This window comes from Medicago sativa, chromosome 6, assembly GCF_051527215.1.
Source record: "Medicago sativa cultivar Bolivia chromosome 6, Bolivia_mono, whole genome shotgun sequence".
NCBI classification, from domain to species: domain Eukaryota; kingdom Viridiplantae; phylum Streptophyta; class Magnoliopsida; order Fabales; family Fabaceae; genus Medicago; species Medicago sativa.
In genome coordinates this window covers 87823502-87842638 of record NC_140754.1, presented here as the reverse complement: position 1 = coordinate 87842638, position 19137 = coordinate 87823502, and the positions used below count along the sequence as shown (strand labels likewise).

The window sequence follows — 19137 nt, the reverse complement described above, 5'->3', positions numbered from 1 at the left end:
TCCAGTCCCCCTTGCACTTCCAAGGAGATTTCACTAAGAGTAATATCTGATTACAATTGCTCAAGCACACAAGCAAGAGACTTCCTTTGCTCAAGCACACAAGCAAGAGACTTCCTTTGCTCAAGAACACAATCAAGAGACTTCCTAACTAAACAAAATTACACAGAAAATTGTTTAAGGTTGAACACTTGATATACAATCAGAGGTGCTCACAATACAAATCAGATACAGACTCAATGGACTTAAGAATTTCTAAGATATGACTATAAGACACAGAAATTCTAAGTGAATGCAGAACAATTTCAGCAGAGGTTTGGCACTTGTAAAAATGTTGTCGTTCAGCGTTCATGCATTACCAAAACTCTAAGTCTTCACTCCTTTATATAGAGGTGTGAAAGAGACGTTGTGAAATTGTCAGCACACCATAGAGTCGTTGTTGAAGCTTGATCTTTCACCAATGATAAATTGCCTGATTTGGTTGTTGTCCTATGAAGAACAAATTTGAAATCCATTCCTTATCCAAAGGAACATCTATGCAGGCGAAACCGTATTCTGGAGCTGTTTTCTTGTCTTGTAGCGTGGACACAAAACAGAGTAGTGGAGAACGTGGTTGTACAATTCGTACAAAGTACAATGTCAACGCTTTCGTCCAAATTGCAAGCACAAGCCTTCAAACACCTTTGAAATGACCGTTGCAAAATTCCACTAATCCTTTGTTTGTGTTTTCGAATCCAATAGACAGATTTTGCATTGATAATTCTTCAATTCTTGAATCTTTTGCAAATCCAGTTGAGATTCAGCTTCTGGTGAAATAGCTTCTGATGAGACAGCTTCTGATGATGCAGCTTCTGATGATATGACTTCTGCAGCTTCTGATGATGCAGCTTCTGATGATATGACTTCTGGACTTCTTGTCTTCAGGAGCACTATTCTTACTTCAGAAGCGTCTTAACTTCAGGAGCACTATCCTTACTTCAGAAGCGACTTAACTTCAGGAGCGCTTTTTCTCTTCAGTAACAAGTTGCCTTCAGGAGCGTCCAAGCTTCAAATTTTTGTTGTTTCCTTTGCTCTTTATTTGCTCATTCAGAACCAATGATGATGTAACTTTATAATTATGGTCCTATACACTTGAACAAATATTAGCTAGTCCAATTTACAATTTTTAATACCTTGTTATCATCAAAACTCTTTAAGGTTCATTGTTAAACACATTTTGTTCCAACAATCTCCCCCTTTTTGATGATGACAAACAAAAGTATTTAAAATTGATCAATTGTTGTTAATCTAATTAACAAGTTGACTTTGGGGTTCTGAGGTTTGTAAGCTCAGAGTCTGAGGTTTGTAAGCTCAAACTCCCCTTGAGTCTGATAGTCTTTAAGGTGAGGTTTGTAAGCTCCCCCTAAGTTCTATCCAGGTTAATTAAATTCATTTTTCGCAAAATAAAATTATCAGAGCTTTTAAAAAAAATTGAATCATTGAAAGAATTAACTTATAGATAAGAAGAATGGTTCAATTAATTTTACTTGAATTTTGATACTTCTTCGTTCGTTCATAGCTTATACCAATAAGGTAAAGAAAATGATAGAAGTTTTTTCAAAAATTTCAAATGCCAATACTTGTCACATATACTCCCCCTTTTGTCATTATCAAAAAAAATAAAAATAAGCAAAAAAGACAAAAAGATTTGAGAAAAAAAAACTCAAACAAGAGAGAGTATACAAGAAATTAATTAAATAAATCAGACCAAAGTATATGAGCATGAATATCCAATTATCAGAAGCAGCTAATCAGTCAGAATCATTTAAGCATTCAGAAGCATAGAAAAATAAAACAAGATGGTTTCAGAAGCAAGGACTAAGAATTTTAAAACAAACAACAAACAAAAATAACACAAAGGTGTGCAACTAAGGGTTGGTTTGTTGTTGTTTCTTCATCTTCTCCATTTCTTCAATTTTCCTCTGCAACAGTTCTTCAAGCTGTTGTTGCCTCTGGAGAAGAGCCTGTTCCCTTTCTCTAGCTTATTGCTGCTGCTGTGCCATCTGTTTCTTCAGAAGCTTACACAACCTTGCTTCTCTGGTCAAGTAGTCCTTTTCTGAGAAGAAAGGCTGGTTTGCCAGGAGCAGTGTAGAACTTCTTACTCTGAGATTCTGCTTCAGATGCTCCATTAATTTCCTGACAGAAGCTTCCTTGCTTCTGATGCACTTAGCCTTTATATTTTCAATTAGCTCAGCTGCCCGGTTCTGAAGAGATGCCCAGGAGTCTTCATATGCGTTGGTGAGATCAATTGACCTTCTTTGATCCACCAGATTATGCATTTGACTAAGGATTGTCAGAAGCTCAGCATTGATATATCCAGATTCCAGGATATTTGTGGGTGGTTGTTCAAGGGTTTCAAGATCAGAATCACTGATTTCCAGATCTTGAACAGGGTTAGGAACTGGAATGGTAAAGTGTGTTTGTGTGTTTGAAGATGAAGGCTGGTCAGAATCAATGTGTGTGGTAGAGGTTGAGGCTTGAACATTGACTTGAGAGTTGTCAACATCCATAGGAGTTGGTTCTGGGGAGTGTTCAATTTCAGTTGGTGGTTGTTGTGGTGAAGTTGATGTTTGAGTGTTGAGTTGGGGGTCAATGGTAGCTATTGGTGATTGTGGGGGTGTTGTGGGTTTATGTGGTTCAGGTGTGTGTTGATGGGGGTTTTCTGAAACAACATTTTCAGAAGCAGCTGCTTCTGGAGTTGTTTCAGAGGCCTTTTCTGAGGTAAACTTGTCTTTGGGTAAGTCACCTGAATAGTGTAGAATAAGATTGTCTAAGACAGAAGTGTCTTCTATTGGTTCAGGTACTGATGGTGAAGAGGGTGAAATGGGGATAGAGGTAACTGGAATCTGGATTACCTGAACTGCAGGACCAGCTTCAGAAGTGATCTTCAGTGGACCAGCAGCTTGAGGAGCTACTTCTGAAGTTCCATCTTCTGGAGCATCCTCCATAATAATCATCATTTCTTCTTCCTCGTTGTCTTCAGTAGACTTACCAGCAATGGCTCTTACTTCGGCCAATTTATCTTTGAAGTACCTATCACAGTCTTCCATACCCAGAGCCTTGAGCTTTTCATCTCTTTGATGAATGTATTGTGCTTTTAGATCCTTTTTGTCTGATATGAGATCAGAAGCACGTTCATCTGCCATCCTTTTCCTTATTGGAGTCATCTCAACCATAGGACTCACAAGTTGAAGGGGAGCCTTCTTCTTCTTCAGCTTGGGCTCAGCCTCTTCTTTCTCTATATCTTCAAGAGCTTCCTGCAGCTGCTCTTCGGTGATTACCAAATCTGCCTTACCTTTTCTTCTTTTCTGAGGAATAGAAGCAACACCAACCTTCTGCATCTTTCCTTTATCCTTGATAGAAACAGGTTTAGCTTCAGACTTAGCAACTTTTTGCTTTTCAGGTTTAGCAATAGCAGCTTCTGACTCAGTACTAGTTCTGGCCCTCTTTCCTTTAGTAGGAGCAGCATCAGATTCTGAACTAGTTCTGGCCCTCTTCCCTTTAGGTGCATCAGAAACAGCAGCTTCTGACACAGCAACTGCCTTAGCCTTCTTGCCTTTCCCTTTAGCAAGAGCAGTTTCCTCCTGAGAACTCGCATCTTCCTCCAAGACATACTTAGCTACTAATCTAGCTAAGTGTTCAGGATTACTTTCCTTAACTATGGAAGGAAAGTCCCTGATAATCTCAGATTCTTCTGTGGTCATCTCCAACCACTTCTCATCTTTAGGAGCTGTCTTGAATAAGTGCATAGAATGCAATGTCTTGCTACTGATAGTCTTCTCTGCAGTAGAAACTTCGAAGCATTTATCAGAAGCATCCCTTGTTCTTCTCAATAAATCCAGCATTCTCCCTTGATAAAAGATCTCAGAGAGCAATCTTCCATAGGGCACTTGTTTCCTTCCTTTGACTGTGCCTTCATTAATAGCCCAGCAGAGATGATCCAATACATATCTTGGGAAGTTTATCTTTTCCAGATTGGTCATGAAATAAATTGCTAGCTTCTGTTGGTTGTTGGGTTGATCAGACCCACCTGCTCTTTGAAAGAAGCAATCGTTACTGAATTTCACCAACATTCTGTTGTGAATCTCCATTTCAGAAGGCTTAGCATCTTTGTTACCACCCAGAAGAGTGTTGTAGTAGTTTTGCAGCAGGACATCATCCTTTTTAACTATTTCTTGAAACCTTCCTTCTGCATCCATTCTACAAGCTTTAGCAATTATTTCCTCTGTGATGATTACGGGAATACCCATCACTTCAGACCTTATCTCAAGGCTACTGAAGGAAGTGGGATTCAACTCAATCTCCTTCTTTCCTTAACCAGAAATCTTTGACCAAGTTCACATATGTTGGCCCATTTAGCATCTTGAAGTATCCGGACAGTTTCTGAGTTTCTACATAGCCTTCCATGTCCACTTCGTACTTCTTGAGTGAAGTGAAGTCCACTGGCGATTCTACTTGGACGATTAAGGATTTCCATGGAATATCCATAGTCTTCTCTTTGTAGATGGACCCAGATTCTGGTACGCTTTGCATGTTTGATGTAGATTCTGAAACTTTTGAGCTTGATGATGCCATTTGATGATTGACGAAGATTTGAAGAAGATGAAGATTTTAGGGTTCTAAGGTTGAGAGAATGCGCTTACTTCGCAAGAGGTTTGAGAGCAAATGTGTTTGTTGTGAGTGAGTAGTGTGTGAATTGTCAAAGTGTTAAAAGTAAAACGATTGCAATTCAAAAGAGACAAACAAACATAACATTAATGACAAAATTGGGGGCGCGTGAAAAGTACTTTCAAAGCTATTAAATCATCATTGCCCTTTTAGTTATACACCAACACATACAGGCCACGTAAGAAGTTCACAGAGTAACTACCAAGTTAGTGGGCCAGAAGTTACTTTTTAAAAGATAACTTCCAACGTTTCCACTAATTCAACTATTCAGAAGCAACAAATCCAGCTTCTGGACTTCAGATGCTGACGTCATCATCAGAAGCGAGTTTTCCTCAGAACCTCAATAAAGAGCTTCTGATGGACTACCGCTTCTGAACTGACTTCAGAACCTAAAACCCTATTCAGGAGCAAGCAAGCATTTAATCAGATACAAAGTGCATGTTCAAATTTTTCTTTATAAAATCAAATCTTTCAACCGTTAAAGGCTTAGTAAATATATCAGCCCATTGATTTTCAGTATCAATGAATTGTATATCTAAAATTCCTTTTTGAACATAATCTCTGATAAAATGGTGTTTGATTTCAATGTGCTTAGCTCTTGAATGCAAAATTGGATTTTTAGACAAACAAATAGCAGCAGTATTATCACAATAAATAGGAATACTGTTAGCAGTTATCTGATAATCTTCCAACTGATGTTTCATCCAAAGTAGTTGTGTACAACAACTTGCAGCTGAAATGTATTCTGCTTCTGCTGTAGACATAGCAATAGTTGTTTGTCTTTTGCTAGCCCAGGATATAAGATTATCACCCAGAAATTGACAATTGCCACTGGTTGACTTTCTTTCAATCCTATCACCAGCATAATCAGCATCACAGAATCCAATTAGCTTATAATCTAAGGATTTCCTATAAAGGAGTCAAAGATTAGTTGTTCCCTTCAAATACCTGAAGATTCTCTTGACAGCAGTCGTATGAGATTCTCTAGGATCTGATTGGAATCTTGCACACAAGCATACACTGAATAAAATATCTGGCCTAGATGCAGTGAGGTATAACAAAGAACCAATCATACCTCTATACAGCTTCTGATCTACTTTAGCTCCTTCATCTTCTTTGCTTAAGTTGCACGTAGGGTGCATTGGAGTGTTCATCACTTTACAATCTTCAAGTTTGAACTTCTTCAGAAGCTCCTTTGTGTACTTTGATTGATGAACATAGACTCCATCTTTGCATTGATTGATTTGAATGCCAAGAAAGAACTTCAGCTCTCCCATCATGCTCATTTCAAATTCATCCTGCATTAACTCAGAAAATTCCTTGCAAAGAGATGCATTAGTAGAACCAAATATTATATCATCAACATATATTTGCACAACAAGAATATCTTTCTCAAGGGTCCTTCTGAAGAGTGTAGTATCAACCTGTCCTCTTTTAAAATCATTTTTGATTAAGAAATTACTTAGTCTATCATACCAAGCTCTGGGAGCTTGTTTCAAGCCATATAGTGATTTCTTCAGTTTAAAAACATGATCAGGATATTTAATATCCTCAAATCCAGGAGGTTGCTTGACATACACTTCTTCTTCTATGACACCATTTAGAAATGCACTCTTGACATCCATTTGATATAATATTATGCCATGATTAACTGCATAGGAAAGAAGTAACCTGATTGCTTCCAATCTTGCAACTGGAGCAAACGTTTCAGTGTAATCAATGCCTTCTTGTTGACTATACCCTTGTGCAACAAGCCTGGCTCTGTTTCTTGTTACTTCACCTTGCTCATTCAGCTTGTTTCTGAATACCCATTTTGTTCCAATAATGTTCTTGTGCTGAGGTTTGGGTACCAGATCCCACACATCATTTCTTTGAAATTGATTCAACTCTTCTTGCATAGCTAGGATCCATCCATCATCTGAAAGTGCTTCATCAACTGTTGTAGGTTCAATCATTGAGATTAGTCCAATCATTGACTCTTCTTGTCTGAAATGTGATCTTGTTCTTCTTGGACTATCTTTGTTTCCAATGATTAGCTCCTCAGGATGTGAAGACTTGTGTTTGAATATGTTTCTGGGATGTGCTTCATCAGAAGCAGTTTCATCTTGCGCTTCTGATGTGGGTTCAGCTTCTGGACTATCTTCAGATTCAGCTATCTGATCAGGTTCTGGAGTAGCTTCAGGAACCTGTATCTCTGCAGAACTTTCACCTTGCTTTGAAGTTTTATCTTCAAGCTCCTTGTCATCAAATTTAACGTGCATAGATTCTTCAACACAAAGTGTTTCTGAATTATACACTCTGTATGCCTTTGACCTTTCAGAGTAACCTAAAAAGATTCCTCTTTGGGCCTTGGCATCAAATTTCTTTAGGTAGAGCTTGTTGTTCAGAATGTAACATGTACATCCAAATTGATGAAAGTAAGAGATATTGGGTTTTCTTCCTTTAAAGAGTTCATATGCTGTTTTCTCCAAAATAGGTCTAATATAGATCCTGTTTTGAACATAGCATGCTGTATTCACTGCTTCTGCCCAAAAATGTTTTGGTAAATTGTTTTCATGAATCATGGTTCTGGCCATTTCTTGTAAAGTTCTATTCTTTCTCTCTACAACCCCATTTTGTTGTGGTGTTCTAGGAGAAGAGAATTCATGGAAAATTCCATGTTTTTCACAAAAAGCTTCAAATGGCTCATTTTCAAATTCTCCACCATGATCACTTCTGATTTTCAAAATTTTTGATTCTTTTTCAGATTGAATTTGAGTGCAGAAGCTACTGAATACATCACACGCAACATCTTTACTCTTTATGAATTTCACCCAAGTCCATCTGCTGTAATCATCAACAATGACTAATCCATATCTACTTCCATATAAGGATGCAGTACTCACTGGTCCAAATAAATCAATATGGAGTAATTCTAAAGGTCTTGAGGTTGAAACAATGTCTTTGGTTTTAAAAGATGATTTCAAAATTTTCCCTCTCTGACATGCACCACAGAGTGCATCTGAATGATAGTCAATGTCTGGTAGCCCTTTCACAAGTTGTAACTTACTAAGCTTAGAGATTAACCTCCAGTTAGCATGTCCCAACCTTCTGTGCCACATCCATTTCTTATCATTCACTGATAGTAGGCAAATCATCTTCTGATCAGCCAGTTTAGAAAAATTGATTTTATAGACATTGTCAACTCTCTTTCCCTTGAACACAATGGATTTGTCTTCCTTGTTGATTACTGTACAGTTGGGTTTTTCAAAAAGCACATCATAACCATTATCACAAAATTGACTAATGCTCAAAAGGTTATGTTCAAGACCATCTACCAACCATACATTATTAATTGAGGTAGAGGAATTACCAATAGTTCCTGTACCTATGATCTTGCCTGACTGGTTGCCTCCAAATTTCACATTTCCTCCCTCTTTCATTGTTAGGCTGAGGAACATGGACTTGTCTCCTGTCATGTGTCTTGAGCAACCGCTGTCTAGGTACCATGATCTTTGCTTTGGCACTGCTCTTAGACATACCTCGTTTTCATCTTCTGAGTCTGAATCTGATCCAGCTTCTGAAGTTGCTGTTGCTACCAACCCAACAGCTACCTTTGCATCTTCATCAGCTTCCTCTTTATCAGATCCAGATTCACTACCCAAATCATCCCAGGTTGCCATTAAACTCTGCTTAATCTGCTTCTTGAATTTGCTTGGTTTGAATGTAGACCTCTTTGATTTGTCCTTTGACTTTTCTCTTTGAAGATCAGGACATTCAGCAATGAAGTGTCCAGACTTCTTACAGTTGAAGCATCTCTTCTGATCTTCTTTCCTTGAGCTTCTGGAGTTACCCCTTTTGGCGAGAAACTTTCTGTTCTTCTTGGCCAGATATTGAAGTCTGTTTGAGAGCATGGCCATTTCAGCAGCATCTGGTTCAGAATCTGAACTTGACTGTTCTTCCTCTTCAGATTCAACCACTCTGAGAGCTTTTGATGACTTGCCTTTGGATGGAAGAGCTATTGATTTACTCTTCTTAGTAGACTCATGTTCATTAAGACTTAACTCATGAACTTTGAGAGAACTAACAAGATCTTCGACACTTAAAGTGTTTAAATCTTTAGCTTCCTCAATGGCAGTCACCTTCGGTCTCCATCTGGCAGGTAAGCTTCTGAGAATCTTGCTTACATGATCAGAAGCAACATAGCTCTTCTTTAGAATCTGTAGCCCAGAAACTAAGGTTTGAAACCTTGAGTACATCTCCTCAATAGTTTCATCATCCTTCATCTTGAATAACTCATACTGATGTACAAGCAGAAGAGCCTTTACTTCTTTGACCTTCTTGCTCCCTTCATAATTTGAACAGAGAGAAGCAAACATAGCTTTAGCAGTGGATTTGTCACTCATTTTCATGTACTCTGCTTTGGGTATGGCAGTGACAAGAGCTCCTCTGATAATATGATGCTTCTTGTAGAGTTTCCTCAGTTCTGGAGTATGTTTCTTTCTATCCACAGCAGCTCCTTCTTCATCAAGGACTAAATCACCAACACCATCTTCCAGAATATCCCATAATTCTTCATCTAGGCTCATGATGTAACTGTAAAAATTGGTCTTCCACCAAGAGAACTCTTCAGCATCTCCATTGAACTTTGGAACTTTTCCAACACTGGTTTTCTTACTATCACTATAATCATGTGAGACATTTTTATAGCTAGTATCACTAGAACCATTAGGAGGAGGAGTAGTCATGTTTTTCTCAGATCTTTGACTGTTGCACGGTTAAGTGTTACACAACAGACCAAGGCTCTAGATACCAATTGAAGGTGAGAAAAACACAAGAAGGGGGGGTTGAATTGTGTTTTTAAAAATTCTTCGTTTCTCCTAAACAACTGAATACACTGATCAGAAGCTAAGTGAGACAGCTTTTGAAGTGATGATCAGAATCTAAATGCAGCGGAAAAAACAGAGAGAGAGAAGAAGAACGACACAAAGCAATTATACTGGTTCCTTCCACAAACCGGAAGTAGTCCAGTCCCCCTTGCACTTCCAAGGAGATTTCACTAAGAGTAATATCTGATTACAATTGCTCAAGCACACAAGCAAGAGACTTCCTTTGCTCAAGCACACAAGCAAGAGACTTCCTTTGCTCAAGAACACAATCAAGAGACTTCCTAACTAAACAAAATTACACAGAAAATTGTTTAAGGTTGAACACTTGATATACAATCAGAGGTGCTCACAATACAAATCAGATACAGACTCAATGGACTTAAGAATTTCTAAGATATGACTATAAGACACAGAAATTCTAAGTGAATGCAGAACAATTTCAGCAGAGGTTTGGCACTTGTAAAAATGTTGTCGTTTAGCGTTCATGCATTACCAAAACTCTAAGTCTTCACTCCTTTATATAGAGGTGTGAAAGAGACGTTGTGAAATTGCCAACACACCAAAGAGTCGTTGTTGAAGCTTGATCTTTCACCAATGATAAATTGCCTGATTTGGTTGTTGTCCTATGAAGAACAAATTTGAAATCCATTCCTTATCCAAAGGAACATCTATGCAGGCGAAACCGTATTCTGGAGCTGTTTTCTTGTCTTGTAGCGTGGACACAAAACAGAGTAGTGGAGAACGTGGTTGTACAATTCGTACAAAGTACAATGTCAACGCTTTCGTCCAAATTGCAAGCACAAGCCTTCAAACACCTTTGAAATGACCGTTGCAAAATTCCACTAATCCTTTGTTTGTGTTTTCGAATCCAATAGACAGCTTTTGCATTGATAATTCTTCAATTCTTGAATCTTTTGCAAATCCAGTTGAGATTCAGCTTCTGGTGAAATAGCTTCTGATGAGACAGCTTCTGATGATGCAGCTTCGATGATATGACTTCTGCAGCTTCTGATGATGCAGCTTCTGATGATATGACTTCTGGACTTCTTGTCTTCAGGAGCACTATTCTTACTTCAGAAGTGTCTTAACTTAAGGAGCACTATCCTTACTTCAGAAGCGACTTAACTTCAGGAGCGCTTTTTCTCTTCAGTAACAAGTTGCCTTCAGGAGCGTCCAAGCTTCAAATTTTTGTTGTTTCCTTTGCTCTTTATTTGCTCATTCAGAACCAATGATGATGTAACTTTATAATTATGGTCCTGTACACTTGAACAAATATTAGCTAGTCCAATTTACAATTTTTAATACCTTGTTATCATCAAAACTCTTTAAGGTTCATTGTTAAACACATTTTGTTCCAACAAAACCGACATAGAAAAACTATAAGGCACAACAATGAAATTGCCTTCACACAACAATCAACAATAACATCGTTCTCAAACAAACAAAGAGACACAAACAAACGGCAGCGGCAACAATAGAAATATAAATGTAAGTAATATTGATAACAAAGAAAGCGACAATTAGTCGATTACATATATGATATATCCTAAATAGAAAACATCATTACTTAGTCAATTACATGTATACCAAATATAATAGAAACATCAATTAGCCCGCACATATCGGTTTTACACCGCCTATCGCTCGTATCTCAAATGTATTGAAAAGTATCGGATAAATGTTTTTTTAAAAAAATAAAATTTAATCTTCGGATACTCTTCTAATACGTATCAGGAAGTATCGTGCAGGTATCGGTGCAGAATACGCAGAGGATACGATACGTCATCCATTTTAAAGTATTTGGGCTTCATAGATAATAAGGTATATAATTGAAAAACTTTTAATAAATACAGGACTAGTTTTAAATATTAATAAAGTTTGGGATTAATTTGTTATATGATATGATGAGTTAATTTGATGATTTACTCCCAAGTTAATTTTTAAATATTAATAAAGTTTGGGATTAATTTGATGATTTGTTTTCAATACAAAATTTCTACTTTTAATATAAATGTCTTAAGAGCACATATTAACATTTTCTTTTAGGATATAGGTCTAACTAGCCATTGGTAGAGATTAAAGTGTCATACAATATAATGTTAAAAAAGAATTATTTTATTTCATATAATATTACTAAAGATGAAATTGATTTTTATTATTTACTAAGGACCAATTTTATTTTATTTTTTACATAACTAAGGACCAATTTAGTTTCTATATTTTTTCTTAGAGACCAACTTGAAAATTTACTCCTTTTTAAAATATAACTTATACTCATTGTTGGATCCTCAGGACAACTTTATAGATTATTATTTTCAAAGGGCAGATCAAAACGTCTTAAAATTATTGGTTTTGGATTTCTAAACTGTTGTATTTGGATTTCTAAATTCAGTTTTTTAAAAAATATCTACCGAAGTTGTTACTAGGTTGAGTCACGACCAGGTCGCTCTCTTTAAGACGTTTGGTGGCACTGCCCAAAATTGTGCAAGGCAGACTATCAACCACGCCGCCTCCAGGATAAAACAAATCCAACTACAACTGCGGTTAACTACTGCACTGTAAAAAACCTTTCGAGATTTACACCCTCAAATATGGTACTAAGACCACTCTTTAATACTGAAATCACTTTAATATGGTATTGTTACCACTCTGTTATGGTACTGAGACCGCTTAAATATGGTGTTACCACCATTCTAAATTTAATTTCTCCAAACTATCAATACGGTACTACGACCACTCAAATATAGTGATATTCACCAATAAAAATAATAATTACTATTATTTATATCATTATTAAGTATTTAAAATTAAATACCACAATTTAAACACTACTAATGCGTGTGTTCTATTTTATGTGGGACTCCAACACTCTATTTTTTCAATTCACACAACATTAGATCAAAGTACAATTACTTTGTGTTTAATCTTCCAATTTTTTCTTCCAACATCACACCAATGTTCCAACAGCTACAAAATCATTTACCTGTTTTTTTTTTGGATTACAAAATCATTTACCTCTTTACGATGGAAAAAGTGTTCAAATTCAAGAGGTCAAACCAGACCTTTATACGTTCAATTCTTTCATTACCTCGACCTACATAAAAACCTCAAGAAAAGTCTGATATTTCAGTAATCATCTCTTGGTCCTTGATGTACTTCCAGAAAATGGTGCGCCAAATCAGATGGTCGTTTAATTTGTGTCGTTTTGGATTCAAGTGCATGATGTGTCAACATGTCTCATGACAGAAAAAGTAGGCCATGAACAACTCCTTTGTTTATATATTATTAGGATCAAAGTCCTACTACTCTTTCGACATTTGGGATGGCCAAGTTAACCATGCAACAATATTAAGGTTAGATCTTAACCATTTCTCTCTTTGGAAAGGTTAATAAGTCTTCATCCTATAACAAGAAATCTAGACAAACATTCAAGTAGCCTTTCAAGGTTTTATCTCTCTAGAGCATAAAAACATTTTCCATATTAAACAAGCAGTTCCATTCCCATCATCTATCGAGCTCAGAGAATTTGGCATTAAATATAAAAGTGACCAAGTTTTACTTTAAAGATTATGGCTAATACAACTTGTTTAAAAGGAGCTTTAGTACATACAACTAACCAAACTTATGCAAACATAATCATAACCTCATCATGTATTAACGACAAAGTGGTTTAGCTCTTGACGAGCATAAACGCAAAAACAAAAATATTATAAGAAATGAATGAAAACATAACTACAATAATTGATAGAAGAATTTAGAGTTTGCATAGGAATATTACAATCCAAAATAGAAAGGAATGAACTTTTTGCATTACTCTTACTCACAATGTTCCTGAAACTCCAACTAACTAAGAACCAGTTATCATGTTCTTCAGAGGAATAGATGATTGATAGAATATGGGTTGTGTCATCTCAAATGGCTGCTAACCATAGTTGAAAAAGGCAGCTGAAATTGGATGCTCAAAGTGACAAGTTTGAGGCAATTCTATCTACTGAAATACTGTCGAGCTATTTTCACTCGTAGAACCAATTGTAAAAGAGAACGTAGATCGATATGATATTGAATTTGATTGGATAGAAGAATATGCATGTTTGTTTTATAACACTTTTCAAGAAATTATAAACCCCTATGTTTGAGACAGACAAAAAACAAAAAAGATCGTATCTGTTCTTACTCATTCCTAAATTGAAAAATTAAATAAAAAATGTGAATAGAGGTTGAGTTCATCTATCAAGTACATCTTTCATTAAACTATTAGTAAAGCATTGTTAAAATGCATTGGTATAACTCCCTTTTATAGAACAAACATAAGCTGTTGCTGCTTGGTTCAATTTTACTTAACTGGACATTAACAGTATAAGCCTTAAGTTCATCAAGTTTAAGCACAAAGAATGCATTATATGTGATTGAAATTTTAATTGAGTTCACATGTAAAAATATGATCATTCTCATTTTACATTTATTGATTGATGCTCTAATTGGCAGACAAATTCTTATTTTGTTGATTGATGCAATAATGTATGAACCCAAAGTTTCCCCCTAAAACCACTCTTTTAGCCATTTTTTGGCTTATATTATTTGTGCACAGGCTGCATAAATTGAGTACTATGAAGAAGGCTAGCTTTCAAATTCAAAATTTAGAAATTACTGAGTATATGAAACCTGTCAAAACATATAGAAACTCAGAAAATGCACTCCAAGTTTTAAATGTGCAAATCAGCCTCAGTTTGGCCTCCCTGGACATACAAACTTAGACTCCCTCTTATGATTGAAACTTTACGTATTTGGCTAGAGTTCAGAACCTTACTATTATTAAAAGGTTTGCAGTCCAGTTCTCTATTGTCATTGTTGGTAAATTTGGATTAACTAACCATAAACTGAGTTATTCAAATCCAAATTCACTCAAATTTGGCATGTAGGCATATTTATGAGTCCTAGACCTGATGGAATGAGTTTAATATTCAAAAAAATTACTGTTGCAGTGTTAGTGCAAGCCTAACCTTTAGTTTTCTTAATTAACCTTTTAACTTGGTGGAGGTTGACTACTTTGAGAACATCTTTGTCATTTCTTTCCAAATTCTGTATCAAGAGTCTATATGAGTTTTAAACACGTAAGACTAGGTTTGGAATCAATGTTCCTCTAGGAGATGACAACATTCAGAATCCTTATCATGCAGAATTTTGCTCCAAGAATTGGCTTTTTAGTCTACATAAACCAGAAACTAGTGAAGCAAAACTTTTTTTAATAAGAAAAATATCATTGATTATAGATAAAACAAAATGGATAGATTTCTTAAAATGAAGAGTGAAGACTTAAAGTTGTTTCTTAAAACCAAATTTGTACACTATTTTCTAAATCTACTCATCTTTTGTGTGCAGATAGATTTCTTGAATTCTAAGAATTAGTTTACTTGAATAAGAAGCAAGCCTAAGCAAGATTTCATAACTTCTCATGGTCACACTTCATGGCTTGATGCACATTGCAAACCTCACCAAAACGCATATCAAATCACAGTTGCTGCTGACCTAGAAGTCTAAGTGTGCAGCTGACGCCATCAACTAAAATAGATATTTCAAAAAATGATAATACATATTTATGGTATATCAAGAGAAGATACTCAGATAATGACAGGCCTTTCTAAAGCTCAGACTTGGATTCAGCACCATGTTCAACCTTACCTTTTGCAAATCAAAATGACTTTGCATAACTGTGGTAATTGAGGTATTCAATAGACATTATACTCAGAAAAATGACTTTGCATAACTGTGGTAATTGAGGTATTCAATAGACATTATACTCAGATAATGTTGAACCTTTTCCCATCAATGCAAAATGAGTATGGTTTTAGTCAGCCCCAAAAAAAGTTGCTAGTGATTTCTATGCCCAATCTATCGAAGAATGTACATCCACTCATACCTCGTGACTATCTATCATAGTTCAATACTAGCATCTCATAAGGTATTGAAGGGGGGAAAGCAGTCCTCCCTAGGTACTCACATGCTAGAAAATTGTGTAAAAATAAATAACAATCTCTTCGGCAAAGTATAATGTTAACTTCAAAATACTAACATCTCATAAGGAATTCGAGGTGGAAAACCAGTCCTCCCTAGACTTTACAGATCACAATTAGCCTTTCATTACTTCTCTTCACCTTTCCTTATAGAAAAACATCTAAAAAAACACACATCATGCAAATTCCAAAAGATTTGTAACCTCATACTAACAAAATAAGTTTTTTTAATTTCACTCCATAATGTCATTTGTCAAAATAAGGTGCGACTTTCATAACTTAGTACATTCTTTATGCTTAAATATAAATACAATATAACAATAGATAAATCGAAAACATCTTACCTAGTTTCAGTCTTACAATAGGCCTCTCGTAATCATTTCACGAAGAAGTTTCTCCGCCTTATCATTTTCATCGTTATCAAACAGAGAACGGATGATTATTTCATAAGTTACGGCGTTTGGAATGCAACCATTTTCTTCCATTTTTGACAGCAAAGCCAATGATTCATCAAACAAGCCATGGCTACAAAACCCTTGAATCATAACGGTATATGTGTTGACAGTTACATTATAGCCCTTGACTAAAAGATCCTCAAAAATATTCCGTGCATCCTTTAGTCTTCCACCTTTACACAATCCATCAATAAGAATAGTGTATGTGTACATATTTGGTCGAATACCCAGATCTTTCAATTTTGTTAATAATGCAATTGCCTTGTCAACCTGATGGTTTTTGCATAAAGCATCTAATATAGAATTGTAAGTAATTATATCAGGTGGTTGACCTCTATCATGCATCTCATCGACTAGCTTCAAAGCATTAGAGATTTTCCCCGATTTAGACAAACCATCGATAAGAGAATTGTAAGTTACCACATCAGGAATTAGTTTTCTACAATGCATTTCTTCAAAGAGATTCATAGCTTCATCGGTCATTTTAATCTTACAAAACCCGTTAATCATGATGTTGTAGCTGTGAATATCAGGATTCATTCCCCTCTGAGACATAGTGTTGAATATACTATTGGCCTTATTCACTTCTTTAACTAGGCAGTATCCATCCATTAAAGAGTTATAAGTAACAACATCAGGTTTGATGCCTTGTTTCATCATCATAGCTAACACAATTTTAGCTTCTTTCACCCTTCCTTCCTTACAAAAACCATCAACCAATATAGTAAAAGTATACACATTTGGGTTGATGTTTTCGAATATCATTTTATTAAAGAAATCAATTGCATCTCTCAGTTTACCAACAATGCAAAATCCACTAATTAAAGCACTATAAGTGACAACATTAGGAGAAATTCTCTTAGCAACCATTTCAGAATATAAATCAAAAGCATCATTAACATGTTTATCTTTACACATACCATCAATAACGGTATTGTACATTACCGCATTAAGCTGAACCAATTTACCATCAACTCGTCGGAGCAATTCAAGGGCTGCTTTTGTTTCACCAACTTTACACAACCCATTAATCAAGGTTCCATAACTAACTTGGTCCAAATGAAATCCCATCGCAATAACCTTATCATGAAAATGCAATGCTTGATGGATCTGACCTTTGAGACAGAGACCCTTGATGAATGTAGTCAATGTTATGGTATCAGGCTCGTAACCGTTTTTGAGAATCTTAGTCAATACAGAGAAAGCAAAAGGGATAAGACCCAATTGACAGAAAGAATTGATGAGAATGTTGCAATTGACTAAGTTAGGTTTAATTCCTCTATATTCCATATTTTGATAAAGGGAAAGAACAGTGTGATAATGTTTGGATTTGACAAGTGAACCTAAAATCTTATTGAATTCGATTGTGGGTGGAGTGGGATTCTGACGAAGCAGGCGATTGAACAATGAAACAGAATCAACAACATCATTGTTATTATGGAATGTGGATGAAGTTGAAGAATAAGGAATGAAATTGAAATGGGTGTTTTTCAGAAATTGATAAGAATGAAACTTTTTTGGAACAAAGAGAGAAACAGGAACAACGTAGTACCTCGGCAACATCGAAGAAGAAGAATGAAACATTATTGTGTCCCAGAATGATGTTAAATTTGAAATGAGATTTGTTTGTAGTTAGGTTTTCGGCAAATGAGTTTAAGCTAAGTTATCTTCCTCCCTCATTTTTTTTTTTGTTGCCAAATACCTCCCGGGTCCTCTAAGTTTCATGTTTGTTTTAGATAGGTCCCTTGAGTTTCTAAGGTTTCAGATATGTCATTTAAGTTTCAAGTTTGTTTTGGATAGGTCCTTTCTGTCAACCTTCATTAAGCCAAAGTTGTTATGTCCGTTAAGTCAAAGCTGATATGTCCGTTAAGTGGGTGAGGTGGTTCTCTCTGACACTTGGCATCAAACTTTTCCCCAACCAGATCAACTTTGGCTTAACGGACAGATCAACTTTGGCTTAACGTAGGTTGATAGAAAAGACATATCTGAAACAAACTCGAAACTTAAAGGACATGTCTGAAACCTTAAAAACTTAAAGAATCTATCTGAAACAAACTTGAAACTTAAAGACCTATCTAAAACCTTATAAACTTAAAGGCTAATGTTAACTTGTGCCCTCAAGGCACATGTTAAGATACTTATACTTAATATAGAAATACACATATCAAAAGGCGTGCATTCAACTTCTTAAAAGTTGTTCTATTGTGTTTTCCAATGCAAAATTGCTCTATTTAGGTTGCTTAACACGTGCCTTAAGGGCACAGGTTAACATGACCCAAACTTAAATGATCTATCTGAAACAAACATGAAACATAAAGGATCACGGGCAAGGTAGACAAACTCGCGATCCAACTCGTAGGATCGTCCGAGTTCACGATCTCACATCCCCTCACCGTGCCGGAAAGTCGTCGGAATCGGTTTTTGGTGGTCGCGGATTGGATCGTAGTTGAAAAACGTAAACGCGTTGGTATCGTAGATCCAAACGAGTTAGTTTTGAAACCAGAAAAACGGGTTCGCGGGTCGGTACGTGACCCGTTTGGTGTTTCAGTTTCCAGAAATCCGGATCTTTCGGGTCGGGTTCGTGACCCACATCGCCAAAAACGCATTTTTGCTATGAGAAAGGCAAAAAAAAACGTGCTTCACTCTTCTTTTTCTCTGAAACGGTTTCAAATTCCCTCATTAAACCCATTGATTATTGAAAATCTTCCCAATAAAGCCACTATCAATAATTAGGGAAATTTTCCAATACACCCATAAATCATGGAACCTTACCAATGCAATTCCCATCATATTCATAGCACTCAATCTCCTATCTCACGTTACTTACTTACTTTATTTGGGAATTGACCATTGAGATAATTATGATTAAGTTTTATTGTTGTTATGGAGTTGTATGAGTACTGTTTGAAGCTTTTTAAGTGTTTTTTTTTCTCTTTTTCTGTTCTGGTATGCAGCTGCATTGGGTTTTTTAAGATGGATTATGTTGCTTCATATGAATATGTATGAATTTATATGTAATATATATGAATTTCTAAATTTGGTAGGATCTTACGATCCATGTTACGATCCCCCGATTCACGATCTCATGGGTCCTACCCG

At 36.0% G+C, this 19137-nt stretch overlaps 1 protein-coding gene and 1 pseudogene across 2 annotated transcripts in view; both read right to left on the bottom strand.

The window, feature by feature from the left end:
* The window catches only part of LOC146917866 (uncharacterized), a 59284-nt pseudogene that overhangs the window by 29278 nt on the left and 10869 nt on the right, over positions 1–19137 (bottom strand). The gene's annotated exons all lie outside the window — the stretch shown is intronic.
* Positions 13195–17814, bottom strand: LOC146917867 (uncharacterized). The gene is made up of 2 exons (XM_085716628.1): positions 15928–17814; positions 13195–14778 (listed from the first exon to the last, which is right to left on the bottom strand). The coding sequence occupies exon 1, from the start codon at positions 17620–17622 to the stop codon at positions 15940–15942; it is 1683 nt and encodes a 560-aa protein (XP_085572754.1). The 5' UTR covers positions 17623–17814; the 3' UTR covers positions 13195–14778; positions 15928–15939.

Bases quoted from the DNA above. Each gene is read 5' to 3' on its own strand.
- LOC146917867 (XM_085716628.1), bottom strand. From the start codon at position 17,622: ATGTTTCATTCTTCTTCTTCGATGTTGCCGAGGTACTACGTTGTTCCT.